The sequence below is a fragment of the Acinonyx jubatus genome, chromosome E4, assembly GCF_027475565.1.
Source record: "Acinonyx jubatus isolate Ajub_Pintada_27869175 chromosome E4, VMU_Ajub_asm_v1.0, whole genome shotgun sequence".
NCBI classification, from domain to species: Eukaryota; Metazoa; Chordata; class Mammalia; order Carnivora; family Felidae; genus Acinonyx; species Acinonyx jubatus.
This window is the reverse complement of record NC_069395.1, coordinates 59,956,714-59,969,958: the sequence shown is the minus strand read 5'-3', so window position 1 is coordinate 59,969,958 and position 13,245 is coordinate 59,956,714. Positions and strand designations below refer to the sequence as shown.

At 38.8% G+C, this 13,245-nt stretch overlaps 1 protein-coding gene across 10 annotated transcripts in view; it reads left to right on the top strand.

Annotated features, from left to right (window-relative positions):
• RGS7 (regulator of G protein signaling 7) overlaps nucleotides 1-13,245 on the top strand; it is a 498,690-nt gene that overhangs the window by 225,732 nt on the left and 259,713 nt on the right. For all 10 annotated transcript variants that reach the window (XM_053209414.1, XM_053209412.1, XM_053209416.1 and 7 more), the window contains one exon: nucleotides 7,477-7,573. In XM_053209414.1, coding sequence (XP_053065389.1) covers nucleotides 7,477-7,573 — 97 coding nt within the window. The remainder of the gene's footprint in view (nucleotides 1-7,476; nucleotides 7,574-13,245) is intronic.

Genomic DNA, 13,245 nt, shown 5'->3' with positions numbered 1-13,245 from the left:
GTTGCTTGCCTGCCCCATGGTTCTTCTCTTTTTGCCTTTTTGTCTTTCTTTGGTGCTGTATCATTATTCAGCAGGTCTCTCTCTCTTTCCCCTAGACTGCTTCCCTTACATTTCTTTTTCCTACCATACTACTCTATCCCTCTGTTTTCAGTAGGTTTTTCCTATTGAATAAAGCTATAGTGAACACTGTTGTTTTTTTCTGCCAGCACCCCTTCCAAACTCAACCACCCAACAAAACATAGTTTTGGCCCCAATTTCAGGTATGGGAATGAGAGGGAGAAGAGATTTCTCCTTGGGTTTCTGGACTACAAGCTATAAAACTCAGAAGGTAGGGGCACCATGTTGCCTGCTCTATCCATTGGAGAACGAGGAGAAGCTTCTGAACGGTGGAGAAAAGTGAAGCAGACATGAAAGGGGCCAAGATGAAAGGCAGAGACAATGTTCTGCCTGAGACCCACTCACATTTTGATCTTTGAGTTACATAAAATATCCCACAATGCTTACAACACATTTCCTTGTTTGTGACAATTTAAGTCAGAATTCTATCACTTGTAACCCGAGTAATCCTAACAAATCTCATGAGCATAGTTGTTTGTTTGTTTGTTTGTTTGTTTATTATATTCCTTAACATAGATGAGAGAATTGCTTTATTTAAAAACAAATGAGAATAACATCCATAAACTGGAAGAAATCTTTCTCTACTGTAAAATCATAGAAACATAAAATCTCTACCTTCTTAGAATTAGTTATTGCTCTTGAAAAAATAAATCTACACTCAAGATGAACTAGAACAGGTTTACATGTAACTAGATTTTATAAATGTGTTTTTTAGTCATAATTTATTCATGAAAATGGTAGCTTTTTCATGTGAAAGAGCAATTAATTCTGGGTTGAGAAACTGACTGCCATCACTGTAACATGCAGGAAAATCATACCAATTAGAAGGCACTTTAACTGAATTATTGTAGCAGAAAACAGTTTGGGTTGCAAATTTTAATCTCATTATTCTTATTTAACCTTCATTAGAGGCGGACTCTGCTTTCTCGCTGTCACCACTGAATTCAGAAGTGCAAATCATATTCTTCTTTAGCAAGGCTTCTTGAAGGGAAAAGAATTATAGGCAGATTTAAGTTATATAATACCTGCCACCACTAAATTCTAAGGTATCCAAGAAGCACCTGTGTAATTGTTTCTTTCATAGCTAGCACTTGAAATGATGGCCACACACAATGATTTGAAAGCATGTGCACGTAGGAAAAAATCCATTCAATATGCCCTTTCAGGCTCTCATTTATATTTCCAAATGTCTGTGCTTAATGGCGAATTACAATAAGAAGTTGGGAAACTTCCTTTTTGAGATTTTGATTGACTCATTTCTCTTTTAGAACTACGGAGAACAAAATGTTTTCTCTTTGTTTCATACAAATGTTTCGCCTACAATCAGGGTGTCTCTGTACAACTATTGGCTTCATGAAATCAGTAGTACTGATATTATGATAAAGTTCTGGCAAATATAGCTGCAAGTAAATCTAATTAAACTCCCATCATTGTTTAGAACATTAGGGAACAAGAAAGGTTTCAAGGCAGTGATTTGGTTTTCATAGGTACGTGGGAGTCCCCCGTCTGACGGGCCCCTCTTGAATAATTAGTAAAGCTCCTCAAAGATGTACCTGCATAATCTGCTCTCTCTTTCATTCCACCAAGTGTGAGGGCGGGCACTGTTTAACCTGAGCAGTATTTGAAATACATCACAAGCATTGAAGTGACATCTAAACTATTCCAAAGGAAAGGCTAATTATGAATTCCCGGAGAAAGAGCAGTGTGTTGGAGTTCAGTAGCGCCTTTCATCTCAAGAGCTTACACGTACATGACAGTGAACTTGAGTGTCACACCGACAAGTAGGAAAACAGCCTCATCAACAGCCACTGATTTACCCTCATGTTTTGAAGGAAGGAATTCCTCTAATAAACAAGCTGAAGAACCCCTGCATGAAATAGAACAGAAATAACATTTTAGCTTATTGCACATTGAACTCTTCTGTTCTAATATTTCTGACCCAGGCTAGTTTTTCACCAAATGTCAGATAAAAGGAAAAGATAAATAAAACATTTTCAAAATCTCAAAGTAAAATCTTAAAATGATTTAACTTGCACTTTTACTCTAGGTCTCAGAAAAATCAAACATGTGCTATAAACAAAAATTCAGTGCTTCCCCCTGCCCCACCTTGTGGGCCATATACTTTACATATTAACAATACAAAAATGAGTAAGGTGAGATTTCTTTTTTTGGAAGTTCACATCTGAGGGAGAACAGGGAGATGTAAGATAGTAATTAAAATGTGAAGCACTCTGTAATAGAGGTCTAAAACTTTTTTGAACAAATTGAACCGTGGATATTCTCAAAACTACTTTGCAAGAGATAATTTTTACTCTTTAACAAATAGAGAATTAGTTCGGGTCGAAAAAAAGATTACTTTTGCAAAGAGTACTCAATCTCAATTCAATTTTTTTTTCTATTTTTTACTTTAGAGAGAAAGAGAGAGAGAGAGAGCACAATCAAAGGAGAGGGGCAGAGGGAGAGAGAGAGAGAGTATCCCAGGCATGATCCCTGCTAGGTGCTGAGCCTGGTGCGGGGCTCAATCTCATGACCCTGGGATGATGACCTGAGCCAAAATCAAGGGTCAGACGCTCAACCAACTGAGAAACCCGGGTGCCCTGTAATTCAGTCTTTTGACCCTCTAAATTTCAAGAGGCAAATTCATCAAGAAAATATGAGAGCAGGGACATTTTCATTTTGTCAAAAAAGAATGTAATTCATTCCCCCCTTTCTTCTAAATATTATTTTTCATAGTTTACTTAGTCCTTGCTTATATGCAAAAATATTCTTCCTGACATTTCTTCTAATCAAATCTGTCTTTTGAGGGGCAACACGAACCCAGTCTTCTATTAGAAATCCAAGAGAGAGCTTATCCATAGGTACCTCTGTCTACTTCGTGATTGGTAGTTGGATAAGTAGTTGGCATTTGACCACAGCTGTCTTTGCCAGCCCGATTGTCAAAGAAAGAGAGAAGGCCTGTGGCTTCCTAGTATAATGATGAGAGAAGAAATTTATGTTGATGAGGATGATGATGAGGAGGAGGATAGCAGTATTATGGGTACACATTTAATTAGCATTGATTCATCAATCCTCACCCCTGATAAGAAGTATATACTATTAGTATTATCTCCATTTTACAGATGAGAAAACTGAGTTTCAGAGTTGTAAAGGAAGTTAACCTGTTCATACAATTTGCAGGTAGCACAGCCAGGATTCAAACAAATTTGGCCTCAGTTCATGCTCTTAATCCCTTTGCTATATGCATTGAAATTAAAATGTGCTGACAGTTGGAAGCAATTTGTAAAAGTTCCTGATCAATTTAATGGGTTCATCTATTTGTCTCTGACAGGGAACAGGCTCTTTTTTTTTTTTTTTTTTTTTTTAAGTTTATTTTGAGAGAGGGTGAGAGAGAGTAAGCAGGGGAGGGGCGGGGCAGAGAGAAGGGGAAAGAGAATATCCCAAGCAAGCTCCGCACTAATGGTGGGGCTCAAACTCACTAACCATTGAGATCTCAACCTGAGCCAAAACCAAGAGTCAGATGCTTAACTGACTGAGCCCGAGCCACCCAGACACCCCAGAAACTGGCTCTTTAACTTAAGTGAGGAAACTTACCCAGTTCTGAAAAGTGATGATTATTTCCAGACTTCAGTGATTTTGTAGCTGGAAGAAATCTTACAGATCACATGCCTCTAACTTCTTGTTTGAAGGGTGAAGGAAATAAGACTCAGAGAGAGCCTCAGTGACCAGGCATGCCCAGTGACCAGGCATGCTCAGTGTTCTGTCATCCCATGCTGAAATTTTCCTCACCCTAGGGCTTGAGAGTGAACACAGTCTAACCCTTCACAGCTCAATGGCACACTGATGAAGATGACAGATGACAGACTGATTGATCAATAGATGGGTGTATGTGTATATATCTTCTTTTGGAATGTTGGAGCTATCTGAGAGCTATCTGAGTCTTTTGACCTTAAATTTATTTTTTTTATTTTTAAATTTTTTTTCAACGTTTTTTAATTTATTTTTGGGACAGAGAGAGACAGAGCATGAACGGGGGAGGGGCAGAGAGAGAGGGAGACACAGAATCCGAAACAGGCTCCAGGCTCTGAGCCATCAGCCCAGAGCCCGACGCGGGGCTCGAACTCACGGACCACGAGATCGTGACCTGGCTGAAGTCGGACGCTTAACCCACTGCGCCACCCAGGCGCCCCTTGACCTTAAATTTAAATCGTCCCACAGAGGTTTAGTATTTATTGGAGTTACTTTATATATTCTCTTGTCCCTCTTGCTACCTAGCTTTCTCCATTAGTTTCTCTGCTTTTAACATTCTGTTTTTCACCGAAGTTGCCACTGCAAATGGTGGGAAAGCAGATAATCAAGTGTGTTAAAACCATGCTTAATATAAAAATAAATACACTCCAAGTGAATGCTTAAGGAAACTTTATTAAGTAAGATGGATATGTTTTTTTACATGTGGCTTCTGGGACTGATGTTACCTTTTAGAAACCAGATTGTTTTTGTTTTTGTTTTTGTTCTGTGTTTGATTTGTTCTTTGTTCCTTCTAGGTCATGGTAAATAATCTTCATGGATAAATAATATCTGAATAAAGATAAGAACAACTGAATACCTTTTGATGATCACATTTTCAGTCTAGAACACGCATCCTCTTTTTACGTGGAGTTTAATTTTTTTTTCTATCGTGGAAATTATGGCTCAGAAAAAAATTGAAACTTTCAAAATAAAACCACAGAGCTCACTTTCAATTCCCAGATTCCTAATCTCATTCCTTTGGGATCCAGTGAACTGAGAGGCGGTGCGACTTTGCAGAGAAAACACCTCTACTCATAGCAATGAACCTTAATTCATCCCCCACCAGAGCTGATTGTTGCCACATCCTGGGGTGTTGGAGGTACTAATGGGTGTCAGAAGTTTCCACATCTGTCTAATCTGACCTACTTTAAACCATTAAACTGATAATCCAAGGGTTTACAGGCTGCCACTATACATCGCAGAACAGCTTATTTTCCATTCCTGGACACTGTCAGGTGAACAAAGGGCAAACAGTAACAAAACAAAAAGTCATAAAAGTATAACTATTTTCAGTTTTCTATAGTTAGATGAAATGTGTTCGTTATGTGAAACGATTTAGCTGTTGTTAGGGTCTCTGGAGGGCCGATTATAACACCTTCATTTTCCGAATTCCGAACCAGTTGAGAACCACAACTAAAGTGTAAGGCAGAAAGAAGTCACAGCATCAGCTGCGTTGCAGGTACAGCTATTATTGAAGAATGTTCATGCACACATAAACTTTAATCCTGAAACCCAGTCCTCATCAGTCGTACTCGCTCACTCGGGCAGGTCTCTCACACAGCAGAGTTAGATGTGGGCTTCCCAATGGAAGGAGGATGGGCCCACAACCAATTGCTCATTTCCCAGTTCTTCCACCTGATCAGTCAGCCCAGGCCTAGAGTGGCAGGTGTGAGGGGCAGAAAGGTGTAGGGGACTGAGGCAGTGGTGCTCCCTCTGAAGAAAAACAAAAAACAAACCAAAACATGGGGAGTGGAGAATAAACATCCCTCAGCATTGGGGGTACGTGTGGATATTTGAAGTCCAAGCTTTATTATCTGTGTATGGTGCTTTATGTATGTTGTATCATTTAACCTTAAAATCATTACCCCGGCCCAGCCCCAACCCCACCCTATGAACACTGTAAAGGAGTAATTATAAATATTATTATCACCACTTACAGGTGACAAAGCAGCCTTAGAGAGGTTGCTTACTTAGCTCAAAGCAACATGGATGGTCATAAGAAGAGCTGAGTCAGAAACCCATTCTTCCCACTTCTCCAGTTTCTGGTGAACAGTTTCTCATGTTGATAAGTGTGAAAAATACTCATCTAGGCAAATAAAATTTCTTATTTGAAAACCATTCTGAAGCTGTGTTGGTGAGAATTTGGCAATTCACTGTTATAGGGTTTAGACTGTGATTTTTGTTAACTTTTTATTTTGGAATGATTTCAAGCTTTTAAAATTAAAACTTTAAATATTTCTGTTTAAATAATTAAAATAAATTGTTTTAATGTTCATTTCTTTTTGAGAGAGAGACAGAGAGAGACAGAGCATGAGTGGGGGAGGGGAAGAGAGAGAAGGAGACACAGAATCTGAAGCAGGCTCCAGGCTTGGAGCTGTCACGGCACAGAATCGGATGCGGGGCTCGAACCCACGAACTGTGAGATCATGACCTGAGCTAAAGTCAGACACTCAACTTACTGAGCCACCTAGGCGCCCCTAAATAATTTTACACAGAAAAGATGCAAAAATAGTTCTGAGAATTCCCAGATGGGCTTTACTCAGCTTCTGCTAATATAAACATCTCATAGAATTCTAGTAAAATTACCAAAAACAGGAGATTGATATTGGTACACTATTAACCAAACCACAAACCTTACTCCGATTTTACCACTGTTTTCAGTATTGACTGTGACTTTTTTTTGAGGACAGCAACTGTATTACATTCATTTTCATTTCCACGGTGCCCATCGGTAAGTCTGATTTAGAGTTGGTGATCCCAGCTGTTTGTGGAACGAGTCCGTGAATGACTGGATGTTGACCTCCATGACACCACTTCTGTGTGTTTGTGCGTATATGCGTGCCACAGGTTTAGAGACACACAGCGGTAATGATTTGCATGAATGTTATTCAGAACTAAATTCCACATCAGGCTTTGTAAAGCATAGTTCTTTAAAACCGTGAAAACTTCTCAAAAGCAGGAGATAGTGTACTAATCAGACTGAAACATAGATACGGTGGAAATGGGCCGAGAGCTACAGTGCTGTGTGCATCTGATCATGCGGGTACGAATCACCCTTGAGTAAATGCCTGGGCAAGAGAAGCCTCAGTTGCTGGCAGTTGGTCCTGCTTTTCAGGGTGGGTTAAAGTTCACAATAAACCAAATCATAGAAAGTCTCTTGCTTGAAGAGGAAATCCACACAGACACTTTTAAGGTTTCTCTTTTCTTTTGCACTGAGTTCCATAGAGAAAACATTAACGAAGGGAGAATTTTGCTATTACAGTGGTTTCTGACAGCTTCAAAAATAAACACTCTTTTATGTCGACCTTTATAACCAAAGAATGTGAAACCAGGAGAGAGAGGTGCTATTCAAAGCACAGAATTCCTTTTAGTGGCTTAATGGAGTTTAAAGTGGCCACTTTGCTTACTGTTTTCTCCATCGTCTTTTAACCAAAATAAAATATCAATATGATGAAGTGTAGAAAGGCAAGAATGTGGTATTATACTCAGTTGGGGAAAACTGGTGTAATTGTTACAAGAACTGATTTTTCTAAAAAGTTCAACTTTTAAAGGGTTTTAATTATTTTGTTACAGATGGAAGACGTCATAGCACGCATGCAAGATGAAAAAAACGGAATTCCTATTCGTACCGTCAAAAGCTTTCTTTCCAAGATACCTAGTGTCTTCTCTGGTAAGTGTGTATTTGGCACAGCACTCTTTTCTCCAGCACCTTTGACATGACTAAAAACAATTGTAGCCACTGAGAATGGAAACTCTCAAACTCATGTATTCACCAACTCCTTATAAAATACTCATGCCAACATCACGTTGGATCCTTGGAGTGACAGTAAAACAAATCCAAAAGACAAAAAAGAAAACAAGTAAAAATCGTGACTTTAATTGACTCTGGGTCAGTTGCAAAGACATAATGAACAAATGTGAAATGACAGAAGATGATATTAAAGATGATATGAAACAATATGGTATAGCTTATATATAGGGATTGAGAGCATGAAAAAATCAATGAGGAGTCAGGAGTCAGGAAGGGTTTCCTGGACAGCAGAGGCGAGCTGAGTTGGAAAAGTGAGGAGTCCTGTCAGCCTCAAGCCCCCCAGCTGTGTGTGCAGAACTGGGGGTGACCAGGGTGAGGATGTGTAGAGGGAGCAATGTGTGGAGGGGCTGTAGAGAGGGAGCAGGCAGACTTGGGTCAGAGGATGAGGGTCTTGGAAGCCCATCCAATGAATCTAACTGTGACGTGTGGAGAATATGGAGACACACTTTAGACTCTCACAGAGCACGTAGGTGCTCAGGGTGAATTGGTGTTCCGTGGGGGCTGCCTGTCACTATGGTAGGTCTAAGGCCTGTGTAGGAATAGTTTGGGTGCCAACATTCTGATATCCAGGAAGTGAAGGCATAGAGAGGATGCCTTCATTCAACATGAGGATTCAACATGAGGATCTGTTGAATAACTGGGAATATAAGCTTTAGGGGATATGACCCAGTGGTGTTGGTTTTGTTTTTCACTTGGGTGGCTGTGAGACAGAGGACTCGTTAACAGAAATAGGCAGACCCCACAGGTCTGATTAAAAGGGACTAGAAAAAAGCCTAGAGACATGGATAGGAGTAAGTTAGAAATCTATGCTCTGGCTCCACGAGAATGAGGCTGTGCGTGAGCTGTGGGGCTTGGGCATGCTGGGCCTGGGCAAGCACAGCTTGGAGAGGAGGCAGAATCAGACAGGCCAGAGCCTCCACAGTGAGTCAGTAGGCTGAGGAGGCTGGTGCAGAGCATGTGGAGGAAGGGTGTTGATGGGGCTCCTGAACAAGAGTTGTGTGGTGCTTCGTCGTGAACAAGTGTCGAAAGAAGAGCAATGGTTTTCAGCCTTGGTAAGAGGGTAGTAATTACCAGACTGCAGATAGGTAGGCCTACGTGTTTGTGTCTAGTGGCTGAATTTTCTCTGATGGAAAGGGAGAGAGAACAGGGACCAGACAAAAGCTGCAATAGAATGGGGGCGCCTGGGTGGCTCAGTCGTTGAGTGTCTGACTTTGGCTCAGGTCATGATCTCACAGTTTGTGAGATCTAGCCTGGGAAGGGCTCTGTGCTGACAGCTCAGAGCCTGGTGCCTGCTTCAGATTCTGTGTCTCCCTCTCTCTCTGCCCACCCCCCCCCCCCCATGCTCTGTGTCTCTCTCTCTCTCTTTCAAAAATAAACATTTTTTAAAAAGCTGCAATAGAATGAAATTTGCTCTCACAAAATATGCCCCCTTTTTTCTTGTTATTTCCTTTCATACCCACTTTGTTCCAGTTCCTTGTTCTTTGACAATAGCCTATATTGTCTAACATCTGGGACTGTACTCCATCTCTTCCCTTCTTACCATCTCACTTCCCCACTTCTGGGTCCTTCTGACTGCAGAATTTTGTCCATTCTTCAACTGCTAGTTCAGAGAGCTCTTTGGAGAAAACCATCCTGAGCTTTCATTATCTGTGCTCTCAAAAAAAAAAAAAAAACAACAAAAACAAAAACTTGTCTTTTTGCTTCTCTAATAGCAGTTATTATGCTCTACTTTGTCTTATAAGGTTTTTTGGTTTTTTTGTTTGTTTGTTTTTGGGTTTTTTTGTTTGTTTTGTTTTAGTTTTTTTTGTTTTTCTGTTTTTTTTTTTTTTTTCATGTGTCCTATATCCCCTAGGAAATATTTAACTTGCAGTCAGGAACTTAAAGTTAACTTTACATCCAAATGCAAATACGAAAATTACTCATGTTTTGATGACCTATGAGAGAATTTGCCTCCTTAAATACTCTAATACGAGGGTTACAACCCAAAATGCAGTTAGATTCTAGGCAGATAAATGCTCTAAGTTACCTACCCATCTGCCCTGGGAACTGTGGTCAAGTCAACAGGGCATGGCCTATGTAAAGGCACTGCGGTCGAGGAATTCTTAATGACAATATCCATAAATGAAAATGGCTGAACAAGAAAAGTTTAGCCCATCAGATTAAGCTGGGCTGCAAGTTTGAGTTACCCACTCTAATAGTAAATCTAAAATTTTTGGTTGACTTCTTTGAGGAGCAGTACCTCATACGATTCCATAAAAATTCATACTATTCTGATGTAGCATCCTGTTGGAAGAACTCTTGCTTGACAATATTAAGACCTTAATTAAAAAGTAAGATTGGAGGGGCACCTGAGTGGCTCAGTTGGTTAAGCGTCTGACTCTTGATTTTGACTCAGGCCATGATCTCACAGTCGTGGGATCAAGTCCTGCATTGGGCTCTGTGCTAGGCATGGAGCCTGCTTGGGATTCTCTCTCTCTCCCTCTGTCTCTCCCCTGCTTGCACTCTCTCTCTCTCTAAAAAAAAAAAAAAAAAAAAAAAAAAAAAATTAAGGTAAGATTGGACATATAGATGAAGAATGTTCATTAACATAAAACAACAATGGTAGTTACTACATAAAGAGAATATCCGTGACATTTTCATATTAATGTAATTAGTTTCTAAGTATCATTCTGTGTTTCCTGGGAACTTTTCAGGAGCTCTCTGCCTCACAGGTTTAATGAGATGTTTTTCTATAGATTTCATTGGCATAATAGTATTATGTCTAGTATTTACCAACCTCTTCTTCTTCATATCCCCAAATTATAATGGTATAAAAGCCTCATCTGCTTGACTAGCAGTTTTTGGTATTTGTGGTAATTTTTCTCCCCTGATATTTCTTACAGTGATTTGGGATTAATTCCTGTGTTCTTTCGTGGCCCCGGTTGACACCTGCTGCTTGCTCTCCTTCCTCTGTCTGCCTCTCCCTCTGCTCTCTAGGAGGGCCCCATATTCTACTGCAGAGCTCCTAACGAAACAAGGAATCCACTAGCTTCACGACCCTTAGCAGAACCAGAAACCGGTTGTGATGAACGAGTGATGTCACATGTGAGAGGAGGGTGGCGTGATTGTTGGGAGTCTGTCTTGTGTGGACTGTTCCACAAGGGAAACGTGTCTCAAGTATTGTTAGCCCAGCTCTTTCAGGTCACCCGTTGATGCTCCCTAAAGTCTTGGTGCTCAACACATGGTCGCTGGACCAGTTGTGTCAGTATCACCTGGAAACTGACTAGAAACAGAGTGTGTGGGCCCACCCCAGACCCACTAAATCAGAACCTCAGTTTTAACACCAAAGCCTAAGAAGTGTGCCTTAAGCAGGGCACTGGAATGAGTTCTAGGCCACACCTGTGTTTCATCCAGGGCACTGAGTGCAGTCATCAACTTGCTTGTGCAGATTTTTCTCAGGGTTTCAAGGGCTCTGATTATTATTATTTTTTTCTTTTCTATAATCTGGCCTCAATCGAGCCTATCCCCGTCCTTTCTGAGGTTAGGTATGATGATATAGAAGCCTTTGGATTAGGTAGAGAAATGATTATTTACATACTACTTTGTTAACTTTTGAAAAATATAAATTGAGGATATTTACATCATGTTCATTACATTGCTTATGACAGGGTCCATGGCATACACTTCTTATATAATAATACTAAGAAAATTTTGTCTTTGATGATAAACTTGACTTTTTCCTTTTTTAAAACAAAAATGTGTAACTTCTATTTTCCTTTTCTTGTTTTCTCTAGTTTCTAGAAAGCTCATTGCGAAATTGAACATCTCATTGGTACTTTCTCACCTGATTCATCACTGACATATCCACCTTCTTTTTTCTTCTAATTGTTTTTATTTTTGTCTGTCTTTTCTTGCTGCTGTTGTTTTAATCTGGTGTGTGTGTGTGTGTGTGTGTGTGTGTGTGTGTGTGTGTGTGAGAGAGAGAGAGAGAGAGAGAGAGAGAGAGAGAAACAGAAAGACTAGTGGGATTAATATTATAAATTGCTTCAAGTCATGTTTTAAAGATAGATAAGGAATAAATCCAGAAGTATCTGAGAAGTGTCCGTGTACTTAGGAATTGTTTTGTCCAGAATCCTCACCATTCAAGTGGGGCTACATCTTGCCTTTGAACTCAAACTCTCCATCACAATATAAAATGAAAAATGAAGCTCAAATAATACTGCATGAAAGTATCATAAAAGTGCTCATTACATTTTTATACAATTGCATCTTCAAATTGGACAAAAATAACTATGAAGCTAAAAATATAATATTTGCAGATTTTGCTGGGGATTTTCTCTGAATGAGTCTCATAAAACTTACTCCTATGATGTAACTGTTGCCCTAGAATTCATATCCTGTAACTTACAATGTTTATTCATCTCTCACCTGAAAATCCTTGGTAAAGCAAACTGTGACACTGATATCAGCCACAAATCCTTTGTGTTTAAACTCTGAATGGAAGCAGAATATAGATCCAAATCCAGGTGGAGCACAAGTTTGTGAATAAGAGGAAATGATTAATTTTACATTTTCCACAACATTTGGTCCATCTTTGATAGTATTTTACTACTGTACCATTTACCTTTGACTACATGCATATTTGAATGAATTGAAAAACTGACTACATAGTTTTTTAGTTGCTTAACAACAAAATGTTGAAATGGGGCTTTTTTGAGTGCTTTATTTCTGGAAAATACATTACATTTTAATAATATTGAATATTATTTGGATGTAGATTTTTTGTTCATTCACAATCATGGACATTTATAGAGTTTAAGAGTCTAATAAGAATAAATAGGATTTAAGTCCTGATAAGATAAATAATTATTTGCTCAATATTTAATGTTTTAAGAGTTTGAATCATATGTTGGCATTTTCTTTTTAATAATAACGATTTCTTTTATAAGGGTTTGTTATTTTGGTTTTATATATTAAAATAGCAACTGCTTATGTATCATATTAACAATTACAATAGCTTCTAGCTTTATATTAATTATATATTACATAGTTTTATATATTTAATATATATTTTAAAAAATATATAATGATATATATATTTAATATATATAATTATATATTATATGTTTTATATGTTATATTAATTTTGTATATCATATATATAATGGATGAAAAACATTTATTTCTACTTTCAAGGAAAATGTTAGTAATTTGAAAGCCTACTATCTGGTTAGTAGCTTTTAGTATATCAGTTTTATTCCTTATAACACTTGAAGGTAATTAGGAAATAGGGGGTTAGAGAGTTCAAGTTTTTAGTCAAGTTTTGCAGTAAGCAATATTTGCTTACTAATATTCAAACCAAGATCAGTTCAGCTCAAGATCCCACTTCCGTTTTGCCAGCGCTGTGGGTTTCCCCATAAGTTTCGTCCTTTGCTAGAGCCTGTGTTTTTTCATTATGATGAATGAACACATATCAGAATCTGTAGGATTCTGAGTACTGGGGACGCTTACATTTATCTCCCAGCATGTCCTCATGTCCTCACTCCAGGTAA